Source organism: Xiphophorus maculatus, chromosome 7 (assembly GCF_002775205.1).
Source record: "Xiphophorus maculatus strain JP 163 A chromosome 7, X_maculatus-5.0-male, whole genome shotgun sequence".
Lineage (NCBI taxonomy): Eukaryota > Metazoa > Chordata > Actinopteri > Cyprinodontiformes > Poeciliidae > Xiphophorus > Xiphophorus maculatus.
Genome location: NC_036449.1, coordinates 6,180,406 through 6,195,337, shown reverse-complemented (window position 1 = coordinate 6,195,337; position 14,932 = coordinate 6,180,406). Strand labels below are relative to the sequence as shown.

General features: G+C 40.0%; 1 protein-coding gene across 4 annotated transcripts in view; it reads right to left on the bottom strand.

Moving 5' to 3' along the window:
- The window catches only part of pla1a (phospholipase A1 member A), a 19,851-nt gene extending 4,919 nt beyond the window's left edge, over positions 1 to 14,932 (bottom strand). Inside the window, exons 1-9 of one of the 4 annotated variants that reach the window (XM_023337214.1) lie at positions 14,533 to 14,932; positions 11,818 to 12,028; positions 10,297 to 10,474; positions 6,509 to 6,617; positions 4,014 to 4,115; positions 3,567 to 3,659; positions 3,219 to 3,401; positions 629 to 718; positions 433 to 538 (exon numbers count right to left, since the gene is read on the bottom strand). In XM_023337214.1, coding sequence (XP_023192982.1) covers positions 433 to 538; positions 629 to 718; positions 3,219 to 3,401; positions 3,567 to 3,659; positions 4,014 to 4,115; positions 6,509 to 6,617; positions 10,297 to 10,474; positions 11,818 to 12,028; positions 14,533 to 14,599 — 1,139 coding nt within the window. In that variant the 5' untranslated portion in view covers positions 14,600 to 14,932. Of the gene's footprint in view, positions 1 to 432; positions 539 to 628; positions 719 to 3,218; positions 3,402 to 3,566; positions 3,660 to 4,013; positions 4,116 to 6,508; positions 6,621 to 10,296; positions 10,475 to 11,817; positions 12,029 to 14,532 lie in introns of all 4 variants that reach the window. The other 3 variants (XM_023337213.1, XM_023337216.1, XM_023337215.1) reach the window with 3 other exon arrangements.

Below are 14,932 nucleotides of genomic sequence, written 5' to 3'. Positions count from 1 at the left end.
GCTCTTCTTGTATTTTTCCTTTTTATGTTTTGAGTGGTTTTTTTCCACTTTGCGATCCATTTCTCCAAATATTTGACTACTTTGTTCATTTTATTAAAAATATTGGACAGTTCCTGGTGAGTATGTAGGAAAAAAAAAAAAAAAAAAAAAAAATCCGACAAAATATTTTTGAAAATTTTCTATTGAAAGAAAAAGTAACATTTTTGTTCCCTTCTAGTGTTTTCATTTTGTCAATTTTGGCCAATGTGGCAGAAGGTTTGGGCGCCACAGGCCTACACGCTGATATTTTTGACACAAAGGAAAAACAAAGGAATCTGTAATTCACCAAAAGAGTCAGAAAGAAGAAAGATTAAACCTCTGGGCCACAATAACGTCCATAAGTGATATGAGCCTCTGATGATCTGAATTGAAGGATAGTTAGGTTGCACCTACAGTCTGAAGCGGTGCTCCGTTCCATGGCTCCAATTCGTCAGCGTCACCTCCACCTCTGCACTCTTATCCAAGGGGGAAACTTCCAGCGTCAGCAGAATATGATGCGCTAGGTGAGAAAAGTTTGATTTCATTTCATCAAACACTTCATCTGGTTGACTGAAGAGCTGCAGAATGTTTGGAAAAGTTCTGAACGTACCACAAAACGGTGCCGAAGAAGTCGTGAGGAGGAAGACCTTCTGCTGTTCGGGAATGGGTGACATGGCTATCCCGCTCTTTTCCTGTAAACCTGAAACACACACCACCAGCACTACTTACTATAGTTGGACATAATTCAGAAAAAATAACAGAATAGAGAATAGAAACATAATAAACCCTGTAAATTCTAGACACTAACAGGTACCATAGAATTGCACAAAAGTCCGTGAGGGACGACGGAGTCCCTGCTCGAAATTCCGTGAAAGAGGTGAACGGAGCCTTGTGCCAGAAGCCCATTAAAATTCTGTCTACATCGTTTTAAACTGTGTGATTGTGAGTGGGAACAAAAGTAGCAACAGGTATTTTGTTCCATATAACACAGTAGGAGTGTAACAGGTAAAACCTTCTATGGATGCAAACTCGACTAAAAACCCACCTGTTTAGGATTGTATTTGAAACGTAATCAATTACAAATTTATTGATGGAACCTGACCTAATGTCGTGTTTTGATTGTTGATTCTATGTTGCTTTGTGTTTCTGTGTTTGTTATGATGTAAAGCACTTTGAAATGCCTTGTTGCTGAAATGTGCTATACAAATAAAATGTGATTGATTGGTTGATTGATTGATAATTCATTATCAGAAAATGGGGAAATTTCTGTGCTGCAAAATGGCAGACGATCACAGCAAACATTGAACATAAAATATTTCTAAAAACAGAATAAAACATTAAGATATTTTCTAGTAAGGGCACAATTTCAACATAAATATTGTGACGTTATAAAAAATAATGTACTCCAGGCCAAAGGAATGTGCAACTGGGTTGGAAAGTTACAAAAGAAATAAAATAAAGGTGCTGATGGAAGCTGCAATGTGGTAAAACCAGACCGACAGACCGAATCCGCTGGTGTTAAAGGATATATTTAGTTGTTGCTGTTATTTTATGACATAAATTACAATATTCCTCAAACAGGCCGTACGGTTTTCCATTTCTGTGTTGTGATTGTACATGTAGTGTGTAACGTCTGGGTAAAACCTCAAGACCAACAGTTCTGATCAAGGTTGCAAATTAAATTTATTTACAGAAACTAATAGTGTTGATAAAGTCATCAGACTTTACAAAGGGCTTGTAGGGCAGTAGCCCAGGGCTTCAGCTCAATGGGGGGATAAACATTTTTATTACTATGCTTTTTTTCTTTTTAATAAATGCCTCTTTTGGATTGTACTTTATTTAGTTTTTATTTATTTCAAAAGGACAAAAGTAAAAGCAAGAAAGAAGAAAAATAATAAAAATGAAAACACATTATCATGCCCAACTTTACATTATCTGTTCAAAACCGAGCAGGAAGAAGACACAAGATGTTATATTTTCTGCCTGTGGACTTAACTTATATGAATTGTAACAAAATGTTGTGACTTTTATGAAAAAACACTATTCAAATATTTGAACATTGAAATTTTTGGTGGAATAAAATGGGGCTATTTATACATAAATTGAACGTACCATGGATCAATTTATGTATAAAACAACATATTAATGTATTTGCATTACTAGAAGAATTATTTTGTAGTGGATATGGCACCATAACTGGCTCCAGCCCGAGGGCTCACATCTTTGTAAATCCGGCCCTGGTAATCACATACATCTGTGTTCTCCAAAATAAAATAGCATAAAGAGCGGAGATGAAACACTGGCAGAATGAGAGTTGGGGTTAAAAGTGTCATAATGCATAAATATAAAAGTGCCTCCAACGATTTAAACGTAGCGTGCTCAGTAGGAGCGGACAGAAGTCAAATGCGGGATGCCCCAAGGTTCAATCCTGGGACCCCTTCCATTTAACATCTACATGCTCTCTCCATCTCAGGTCATAACAAGAAATAACATTAGTTAAGATATGATGATACACAGCTCTTCATTACAATGTCACTATGTGACTGTGGATCCATCCAATCACTGCACAGATTCCCAGAACAGATCAATGTGTTTATTTGCCACAACTGTCTCCAGCTGAACAGAAACAAAACTGAAGTTATTATCTTTGGACCTACAGAGGAGCGATCTGGAGTCAACGCACAGCTTCAGTTATTACAGTTACACAAATCAGGCCTGAAACCTGGGAGTAGTGATGAACTCTGACCTGAACCTTCAGAGAGACATAAAGACAGTTACAAAGTCGGCCTTCTATCACCTGAAGAACGTTTCCAGGATTGAATGACTAAAGTTCCCAGCAGGAACCAGAACTAAACATGGAGAAGCAGCATTACGTTTTTATACATCTCAAACATCCAGAAAACGGCAAAACAGCTGAAACACTGATTTTCTTTAAATCAAGGCACCTGTTTTTATTAGAAGTAACCGGGACATTGATCAACATATTTGATGAGTAATGATGATTTTGATTATGGTATTTGACAAAATATAATGTTTATTCCTTGTTACATAATTGGTGACTGTGTGATGTTTTATGATGTAAAGCACTTCGAGCTGTCTTGTTGCTGAAATGTGCTACAAATTGAAAGCTTCTAAGATGGGTTTCTGCATTTTATTTTTTACTTTTATGCTTTCTAATAAGACCAACTGAGAGTCCTTACCTATAGCTGGACATCTGCCCTTGAAGACCCCGCAGTCCACGCAGCTTCCCTTCAGGAAGTCCTCATAAGAGGCGCACGGGATCCCCATCAGCTGGCACGTGCCGTTAAGCGCGCTCATGTAGACGTGCAGCGCCCTCATGTGGTCACAAATCACATAGCCGTACACTGGAAATAGTAGGAAAACTGACAACACACAGGAGCCGGATTTTGACAGACACTAGATCAAAATGGGAGGGGAGGAAAAAAATGTATATAAAATCTCCCCCCTCAGGTGAGAGGCTGTTGACTTTTACTACAACATACTGATGAAAAACCAGAGTTAACAAAAAGGGCTGTTCAAAAACCCACTTGAGGCAAATCTGGAACGAGCACATCCAGTCTGGTCCATCCCACCGTTCAGGAAGAAGTCCACATGTCCAACAGGAATGGAGATGCCAAAATCTGGCAATAAAAACAAAAAAAAGAGAGAGAGAGAGAGAGAGGGGGGGGGGAGGGGGAGGGGGAGGGGGGGGAGGGGGGGGAAGAGAAATACTGGCGAGATTTTTTACTTGGGAGGAAGCAGAAAAGACTGAAACAAATACTTAAGACGTTATAGTTTCCATGTCTTCCTTCCAGCAAAATTTCTCATGGAGAGCTAAGGTAATAAACCAAACTAAATTATGGCATTCAGAGAGACATTAAACGTAACAGGAATCAGGAGGTTTTACATATGAAGCGCGTAGTTTAAGTCTTCGGACGAAGGCTCGTTGCATCCCGATCCAACTGTAAGGAAACGCGAGTGGAAGGTGGACTCACGATCAGAGTCGGTGTGGATGGCGTCCACAAACAGAGCGTCGGTGGGGTCCAGCCGGTCGTAGGTGTCGGCCCCCTTAAACATGGGGCCGGCGGGGTCGAGACCTGCGGGACCAGAGGGACAAAGAACGGTCGGGAAAGTCCGGAATTTGTTCCTGCACATGGCTGACCGCTGAGCTCTTATATCTGAGAGATTGAGAAGTTTTAGATGCAGTGAAGGTCTTTTTAGTAACAGAATAAAGCAACCCAAACTCGTCAGACTGTGTGTAGAAGAGCAACTTCCTGCCAAGCAACAAGTTGAACAATAAATCAATAACAAGATGTAGCGCGACACATGCAACTATAGATGCATTTCTATGCCAATAGAAAATACATCTGATAGAATATTCAATGTTCAATAAAAAGAATATTCACTGAACTCCCATCTGGAACCACACGGCATTCTGGGGGCTGTAGGCGGAGGAAAGTCTTTAGCTGCTCAATCTCTCACCCAGGTTGGTCGCGTCAACTAACTCACTCACTTTCTGGTTACCTAGCAACTCACTCACTCTTTGGTTACCTAGCAACAACCTATTCAGTCACTTAGCGCAGCAACAGTTTCAGGTTTCGCCACCGTGACTCATAACCGCTTGAAAATAATAAAAAACAAAAATCATGTGAAGTGAAAACTGTGGATGAAACAGGAAAGGTCATGACACCAGTTTGGCTGCGCTTCAAGTATTTAAAACAAAGAAATGAATCAATAATCATCAATATCTACCGATATGAAACACTTATATCATGATATGTTTTTCAAGCCATATCGACACCAACCCTCTGTTACTGTTATAACTGATGACGAGTCTCTTAATTTGCTCTAGACTAGAAGAGCCTTTGGTTGGTTTGAAGTCAGCAACACGAGAGAGTTCAAGCACAAGCTGCCTGTGTTTTGGTCAGTGATGTTGCTTTCAGAGATCACGCTACTTCTGAGTGCTGGGAAACTTTTATGTTATAAATGTATGACTCCATTTCACCTCGGTATAAATATGACATGATGTCAAGTCTCACTTCTCTGAGCAACTTTAATAACAGGAAAGACATAGAAGTAAAGTCAGGCATCAAGCAGGAAACGCCTACAAGGAAACAGCTACTCGTCTAAACGTGTATCAGTAGTCATAGCAACAATTAAAAATGTCTAAAACAACTGGAAGAAGTTTATCTTTCCACCACAAACAATGAGGAGGAGAGGTTTAAAAACCTCCAACTTTCAATCAGTGATTTCAACTTTTTTTGTTATCATATTAGCAGTATGCTATGCTGAGGCTCTAACACGTCTTTAATGGGAATTAAAATATTTAGAAACTTTTCTATCTGCCTTTCACAGCTAAATTAACCATGATAACTCAGATGAAACCTGCTTTTAAACATGAAGGCTGGATCCTCATGAAATGATCCAGAGGAAAGTGTTTTGAATTTTGAAAGATTTTCTTTTTTTTTTCCCCCCAAAATTTAATTTTAACGAGCATTTCTGATTTTGAAGCGGAACAATTGTAAGTAGAACATACAAAAGACGGAGTAAATTTTTGCCAAAAAACTCAGAAATTTAGAGATTAACCTCAGACATTTTCTGGAGGAAACTTGGACATTTTCTGAGCTTCGGGAGATGAAAATGTTTGACTTACGGAGATCTGAAATTCTCTTGGTTTTTCTAGAAATTTTCTGAGATTTAATTAAACATTTCTGAGACGTTTTCTTGAAAATCTTCAACTTTTGGAGATCCAAAATTTCCATGTCTTTTTCCTGGAGAATTTCTGAGATGTATCTCAAAATTTCTGAGTTTTTTTCTCTGAAATTTTCAACTTTTGGAGCTCAGAAATGTTCTTGTTTTTTGGGTTGTTTTTTTTTTTTTTTACGGAAAATTCCTGGGATTAATCTCAAAATGTAGGAGTTTTTCCTTGCACCTTTTTGACTTTTGGAGATACAAAATTTCTTTTTTTTTTTTTTTTACATTTTCTGAGATGTATAAAAAGTTCAGAATTTTTTATTGCAAATATTCAACTTTTGGCACTCCAACATTTCCTTGTTTTTTTTTTTCTCTGAAAATGTCTGAGATTAGTCTTTTTACAGCTGACATACAGAACACATTTCAACTTTAAGTGCTAATTTTTGATGACATTGTCACCTTTTTTTTTTTTATCCCAGCATAAATATTTTCAGTGATGCCTCTGAAACATTCAAACTGAAGCAAATCCTCCCCAGACAGCGAGCAGGGCCTCTCATGCTCAGGTCAACAGCGGCGCATTGTGCTGTGGGATCATCTGAAGAGCTCTGCTAATCTCCTAATGTCATCCCCAGGCTGAAAGCGAGACTCTGACTGTGGAGGCAGCTGGAGGACACCAGACACTCCAAACAGCAGCTCTGCAGGTTGCTTCTCCGTGGTTTTTATAAATCAGAGGAGAAGAACTGCAGACTGGTCACTTCCTGAGCTCATCAGTCAGGAGTGGGCCCTGCGGATTCACCTGTGATTCTTCCAATCTTCCCCTCGAACACGGTCCCCACGAAGCCGGCCACATGGGCTCCGAGACTGACCCCGATCAAGTGGAAGGATTCCAGTCTGCAGCCGTGTCTCTGCTGAAAACAAGATTTTTACTGCCAAGTTATCACTATAAGCTACGGAAGAGGATTAGAGTCACTGAAAAAAAATCACTTAAAAAAGAGGAAAATATTCTGGCCTTTTTCCCCAGAATTCTATGATGGCGCGTTTCTGTCATTGTAGATAGAAAGAAAAATGGAGAAAATTTCTATCAAAAAACTCAGAAATTGAGATGAAGCCCAGAAATTTTATAGAAAAAAAAAAAAAAACAAGGAAATTTCTGAGTTTGAAAAATAAAAAATATGCTAGAAAGACACTGACATTGTGAGATTGGTCTCAGAAATTTTAGAGAGAAAAAAAACGTGGTGAGTTGAACATTTTCGTCATTTGGAAATTTTCTGGAAATCTGCATTTTTTTTATTCCTAGCAAAAGTTCCACTTTTCTAACTCAGAAATTCCCACATTTTTTCCTCAAAAACTTTTTAGGTTAATTTAAAAATGTCAGTGCTTTTTCTAGAAAACGTTCCAACTTTTCAAACTCAGAAATTTCCTTGATTTTTCCAGAAAAATGTTTCCTCCTATTCTCTTTTTTCCAATGGCCTGAATTCGACGCTGTAGGACTCCGACTCCAATCTCAAATTTCGGACTTTTTTTTTCTCAGACCCAGAATTGTTTAAATTATTTATGCACCGTCAGCCAAACCAAGTCTTAAAACTCAGATCTATCAAACGCTTTCAGTATGAATAAAATGCAGGTCCAATAAGGAGGAGAATATTTGAGTTGTGACGTTTTTGCTAACACCATAATTGACATGTTTCAAAGCATGTTTGGTTATTTACTTGGCTTTTGACATAGATGTACACAGAATTAGAAAGCTGAGTTTAAAGTCAGATTTCTTCTTTCTTTGGTTAGTGGCCTTCATCTTCTTCCGTTTGCTTCATAAAATTTTTTTTTACTTACAAAGCCATAAAGTTTAAACCCCATCTAAAAGGTTATGACTGTTCTGCAGAATTTCAAAGAAAACATGATAAACTTGACAAAATAAAATTCCCTCCTCTCTCTCTCTCTTTTTTTCCATCTGTCTTGCATTATTTACGACAAACCAGCGACACACAATCAAAAATCGCAGGAATGTCTTAAAACAATAACACGTGCGCCTGCTTTGGTACTTAAATTTGGTAGTAAATATGTTGAGCCGCTCTCTCCGGTATTATTGATAGCCTTTGCTGTGAGCGTTTAAAACACAGCCGGGGAAAGGGAAGGCAGGCACTCAAGGTCATGTTTGCATCACTCTGTGGAGCTGGGAAGGTCAGCCTGACTCCCATACTACTCGGATTTACTTTCCTGGAAATCTCTGGCTGCCGACGCGTTTTGGCTCCAGCCGGATTCTTGTTTTGGCTGCTGCAAGGCGTGAACCCAGGAGACTCGCTTCCACTATCTCTACCTATATAAATCTCCTCGCTTCTCTTCTCACGGTCATGTTTTTGTGTGTGTGTGTAAAACAAAAGCTCTTCCTCGGAGCGGCGCAAAAGTATTCGCACCCTTGAGCTTGATTCCATTCAACCCCTTTACAACCTCATAAGTCGATGTATCTCCTATATGATTCATGGCATAGCATCTGCATGACGTTGTAAGCAGAGAAGCGTACAGTATTTAGATGTGATATCTCTGAATTAGGACTCGTGCCACAGAATTTACTCAAAAAATCTGAGATATTTGGCCGAGGCAGCCTGCCTTAGTTGGAGATCTGGCAGTAGCTCCACGATGCATAGCAAGAAGAGGAGGCAGAAGTCAGAGCTTTTACTTAAAGGCGTGCGTGTGTGTTTTTTTTTTTTCACACAAGCCATCAGTGGCAATTTTTGGTATCAGCGGTATGGCTCACTGCCCAGGGCGTAATTGTGTCAAGGGCAAAAAACAGAAGGAGTACAAGTTATCTCACTTTTTTTTTTTTTTTATATATATAACTTGTTGTCATTTCCGTACGACACAGGCTGTGTTTCTACCCAGTTGGGTCATTTTCAGCTTATCCCAGTTTTCCTGTATGGGCAGAATTTCCCCGTCTGGACGGAGATACAGAACGCTGCGCTGCAAAACCAACAGGCTGAAAAAAAACTATTTATCCCTGCTGCTGTCAAGTCTGGTCAAGTCCAGGTCCACACAGTCAGGACTCATATGGACTTATGCCCGTCACGATAACCGACTCCCCTGGACGACAAATTCCCTCCAGAACGTATCGCGATAAACGATAACATTGTTGTTTTTGAGACCACATTCTCAAATTTCAATAAACTTTACATTCTGTAAACAAAGTTATTCGTCAAGAAAAGGGACTAGTTGAGACTAAAGCTAGAGGCTGAAAACTTCTATCATGCAGCTGTTTGTAGAAAGAGAAAAACGATAAATCATGCAAGCGGAAATTATTGAGCTTGTTTTAATTTATCCTGCAATTAATTAATTATCGCGACAGGCTGATATGAACTCATCTTTGATTTTCTTGTGCGATTGTTTTGATGTCTTTGCTGCTGTCTGTGCAGCAAATTGCTCCTAATAAAGTTTACTTGACTTGACTTGTCATGCAAATTTTGAGCCAACATTTAAAATGTTGCATAAAACAAACAAAGAAAAAAGAAAGGAAAATGCAAATTAGGCATTTTTCCATCTACTGGCGAAGCCAGATATTGAAGGAATTACGCAAACTATCACAGACCACACATGTCAGTACAATGAAGAGACGCCTCCCCTCTGAGCTGGAGGTTTGGACTTTGAAATGTTCAGATTTCTGTGCCTGTAGTGAGGCACAGACTGACCACTGGCCGGGAAAGATTGCTACGTCAGAACGCATTCGGCAAATGTGTTTCCATCTTTGCATTAACTCCTTCTCATAAATGCTAAAAAATAAAATAAAATAAAATTTATTTTTTTTTGCAAAATTGAGGAAGTTATTTTGAATTTTGCTCTTTCCTAGAGCCTTTTCTAATGCGATATTTCAAAATGTGCACAGATGGAAACAGAAAAGGCATTCCTCAGGCACTGGTGGAAAGCAAACCAGTTCAAAACTTCTTCCACAGCTTATGGCAGAGGATCTTGGAACCTATTTTTACACCATTTCTGGTTAGTTATTTCTTGTGTAAATGTTTTCTTCTGTCAAAATGTTATTTTTTTCTATTAAAAGTACACATAGTTCCTTTAATAGAACTGCGTGTGCCGACTTACGTCCCGTGAACTTTACATAGTGAGGCGTTTTGTTTCTTCTGCTTACTTGTCTTAGAACCAAGGATGAAATGTAGCTATTGTGCTAATTCCTGCATATTTACACTCCTATGAATTGTGGGTAACGCTGATTGAGGTGCGCTGTCCGAAACAAACAAATTACATTACAGGGAAATATGACCAAACATTGCCAAATGTATGTTGTATCTAATTCAAGATTCGAATTTGGTGTTTTATTAATAAGCTACTGCAAAAGATGGATGGACAGACGGACAGATGACTTTAAGTTGAGACAAGCACTAAAAAACCAGCACTATAAACCATGTCAGTCAAACCTGGTTGGAATTACTTTGTGCCGATACGAGATTCTTTGAAGCCCTTTGAATTTCTGAAACTGATTTGTGTGTGGGGGGAAGAAAAAAAAGGAAACAAGAAAAACCTGGCCACATTCTCTGCTTCGTTTCTTTTCATCCGTCTAGCACCAGCATCTGTAATCCCTCTCACCTGTAGCTGGTTGACGAGAACCGAGATCTGCAGGGCCACCTCCTTGTAGTTCTCCACCACCAGGTTGTAGGCGAAGGAGGCGCCGTAAATCCAGTCCACCACCACCACGTTGGCATCCTGAGCCCCGAGCAGGGCCTGGGCCAGGTCCGTAACCCAGGACGGCCTCCTTCCCAGGGCGCTGCCGGTTTGTGGGGTGGAGTCCGGTCGGGTTTGGAGCAGCAAAAACAGACAAGGAAAAGAGTGGAGTTGTTGTTGGAACCGAGGCAGCGGGTCAACCGCGGTGCATGAAAGCAGAAACTACATAAAAAAATAAAAGGAATAAATAAATCAACAAAATGTGGGTTTAGATTTGCCAGATTGCTTCGATAAGGGCGTGAGTTGAGCGGTGTTAAGTTTGTCAGAAGTTTTGTTCCGTTGATTTGAGAACTTTAGTTTCTCTGCCATGTTTACAAGAGTTTAAAACAAAATACAAAAAAATAAACACAAAGAGACCTTCGAGTCAGTCTGCGGGAAGATGTATAAACAGTCTCCCTCTTTGCCTGAGTGCTGTAATCGAAGAACAGGACAGCCGTTCAAAAGTGTGTCACCGCAGCTTTTATGAGTCTTGTGGGTCAAAAGTTTGGTTTAGCCTCTGGATGTTTTCCAAGCTTTTAACCATTTTCTTCTTCTTAATTTCAATTAAAAGGACAATACTATGTAAAATCCACTTTCTGGATTTTATTCCCTCATCAAAAACATACCTGGAGTGTTGCCTTGATTCTTTCATTCGTATTTGAGAAATCCTTTAATCTCCATGGCAACTGTTGAGCTTTGCAAAACACCTGGGTGGACTTAGCCCCGCCCTCAAGGCGCAGCTCTTCCTCTGAGCTGCAGTTTAAAAGCTCCCGCCTCACAGAGCATCTCCCACTACTCCTCCACTCAGCTCCTGCAGACTAGCCAGCAGCAATTAGCAAACACCCGGTGGGACTGAGCATCTGCTGAGCTCAATATAGGAGCTACTTCTCAGTGAAAAAATGTCGCTAGAGGGTTAATAGAGGAGCCATGTTGTGATGACTTCCTGGAGGTGGAGTTTCTGACAGAGTTTGAGTTTCTTAAAGAGACAGTAGCCCAAATTCAAGGCGTTAAATTAGGAAGTAAATTTTCTTTTAAGTCACATTTGATATAGAGCATTTTTATAACTGAAGGTATCATAGTTACTTGATTGTGCTATAAAATGGAACTATGTGTCTGGAAAACAGATAGTACTGGCCCTTTAAAGTTATAAAAAGGAACTGATTAACCATTTTACTCCACCATGTGGTTGTTGGGATTTGAGTGAATAATAACCATCTTCATATTTAGATCCTTGTAATCCTTGAGACAGATAAAATAAAATAAAGACTTTAATGGAAATTTTCCTTTGGCTCTTCAACCATAAAATAAAACCCATTCATACGATCACATTAAGCCAAACTGCACATACTGTACGTCGTTCTGTTTTCCAACTCAGAAAATATTTTTCCTTCTGAACCTTCGACTCACCTGAATCCATGGATGATGACCTTCGTCGGACGGGACGTGTTAAAGTAAGACGTGGGCTTGCTGACGGAGTCCTGGTCAAACCTTTGCGCGCAGTCCGGGTTTTTCCTGGTCAGCAACAGATACTGGACTTCCACCCTCTGCTGCCGGTACTCCTGCCATCTGGTGTTGTTGAGCTCAGCACACTGACCGTCCTCCTGACTCTCACCTGAAGCTTGATGGACAAACACAAAAAAATGCCTTGCTGCTTTAGCCACTTACTGTAGGTTCGAGTATTTATAGACGTTTTTGCTGAAAAAGCCTAAATTTGGCAGGAACTGCTCGAACGTATGTATTTTCCCACCTGATTTAGTTTGATTTGAAATACTTTGTAACATTTTATTTAAAGTTCTTAAAAATATTTATCATAGTTCCCAATTACATTTCTTCCTTTCCAGCTGTCTTGACCTTTTAAAAATGCTACAAAAATAGCAGTTTTGAGCTACGAGAATAAAATCCTTAGACGGTGTCCTAAATGTGTGATTAAACATAATTAATCAAGACTGTATTTGGCATGAAAGTTGACAGGCCAAAGCAGAAAAATGCATTGCATTTGTATCGGACCATCAACTCACACCAACCCAGAGATCGCCATGGGCAACGTCGCCCTTGTGCTAACACCAACACACACCTCTTGGCCATCGACCCCCAAACCACTAAGTGATTTATTTAACTGCAGACCGGATAACCTTATATTCATTCTGATGGTTTCAGTCAGAAGCAGGGCTCCTTCCCACGTAAAGAATCGGATCTTTACATTTTTAAAATGTTTTTTCTTCCACGTCTTCGGTTTTGTTTTCTTGGCAAACGCGTCCGACTGCAAGTAGCATGTGGGATCTATTTGTATCCATGTCAACATTTGTACCACCACCAAATGCATTTGCATTTAATTAGCATTTACTAGTTCTACCAAGTCTCTTCAACAGAATAGGTAATGCATTTTACAGTGAAAAGTAGGTCATGAAAGACATCTGTGTCAAAGAGGGAGTAAATTCTTTGAAGTAAAATTTAAGGGTTTTAAGCAGTTCATGTTCTGAGGGACAAATAAAAATCAACCACAGCCTCCCTGGATAATGAGCAGATTTTTTGCAGAAACAATGAGCAACAAGGAACTCAACGTGATTAGGATTCAGCTTTGGTGTAAATGCTGGGAAACACGCACGTGTACGGACACAACACCGGATTGTAATTCCGACCACAGCTGTGCCTCCTCTCCTCCAGTTTGCACCGGTGAGATCTCTCTGTTATGTCCGTTACATCTTTCCACAGACTTCATAGGGACCAGATAATGGTGCAATGTGTCACGGCTGTGACAGAATTATAGCCAGTACGCTTTTATTGCTGAATTTATTTTTCTCTGGCGAAAAGAGAGCTGACCATCTTTCAGTTTTAGGGCTCTTGATATACTTCTGCTGCCTAGTCTATTAGGTACACCTGTTGACCCCATTAACTTTGAATGTGGCTCTTGGCGCAGGATGCTGGTCAGAATATTTCTGAATCTACTAGGATTTGTACACAACCCAACTCAGATTTTTTTTTAATTTCAAATAATGGGTAGAAATAAAAAAATAAATAAATCCAGCAAGCACCAGTTGTATGCATGGGCGGAAATCCTGGGGGGGCGCTGGGGGAGTCTGGACCCCCCCAATCTTGGAAGAGTCTAGAATTGTCCCCCCCCCCCACCCAAGGAAATCATAAAAGAAATCTTTGTATTTAAATAATATCAATATGAAAAGGCAAAAGAAACAAAGAATGAAATAAATCTGCCTTTTCATCCAAAAAAGAAATAAGGATGAATTTTTAGATCCACCCCCACCGTTGTTGGAACAATGGTTCAGTCCAACTTGTAGGCGGAGCAACAGCAGCTCTGAACCAGGCCCCGAAAGAGCCGCTGAAGTGAGGAGCTAGCTGTTAGCTGTGGCTCTGAAGCGCTAACAAAAAACTCTCCAATCAGTAAATACTTAAAGCAAAAGACACGCAACACCTTTTATTTACTTTCACTGCTCAATAGGAAGAAACACATCAACAATAAAATCAAACTACAGTTCGTTGTTTCATTACTCAAAATGAGCAAAACTGGCTACATTGCTTTGATAAACGTAGCTTTTTTCCCCTGTCGAAGGTAGCCAATATTCCAGTCATATTTGTCTCTCTAACTTTTGAGAGTTTTAGCCAGGAGCGGCTGAACGTTACCACCAGCTGACAGCTCTGTATGGGAGACCAGAGCAGAGGGGCTGTTGCAGAGCAGCCGACAGTAAAACAAAATCTCAGTTATCACAGTTATGTGTAATTTAACTTTGCTTGTATGTGTAGCACATACGCAACAAACTCCACTGTTAATACAGCATAAAGAAGAAGTCACAATTAAATCATTTGGAAAAACTAAAAAAAAAACAAAAAAAAACACCAGACATGCATGAAATACAGTACATAAAACCGTATTTAAAAGAAGAGGTGCGCTCTTCATGGCTGCAGACATGACTACCTATTTACATAACAGGCACCGACTGCCTGTTTTCTAAGATTAGGCTTTTTTAAGCAAGTACAACATGTCTAAGCTGAGAAAGCTCATTGGTATTTTCCCATTTAAATCCTGCAGACATGCAATTTGCCCAAACGCAAGACGACATCCAAACAGTGCCTCACTGAGGAAGTTTCTAGCCTAAAGAGACGACTTACCCAGCACCTGTGATGAGCTGTAGACCAGCAGAATGCTGAAGAGAATGGCTTTGTCCTCCCAAAGCATGTTTTTTCTTCTTCTTTTCTTTTTGGTAAGTGAGCGCTGAATCAGGCCAGTGGCTGCCAAAGAGCTTTAGTTAGAGCTTAGCGAGCCTCAGCTGCTTGGTGGACGGAGGGAGGAAATCCCAGCTCTGAAGCCCTGGAACAAAACTCCAGGCTTTTAACTGGGAGCCAGCAGGTATGAGGCAAGAGAAACAAGTTGGGGATTTTGGTCAACTAGGTTTCTTTTCTCGTGAAGATCCAGTTAAAGCACTTGTGTCTCCACAACAACTCTCTGCCTGTCTTTTTTACCCCCCCCCCTCCTTTATGCTAATCCCAGCCTTCACATTTACTGGTGGCC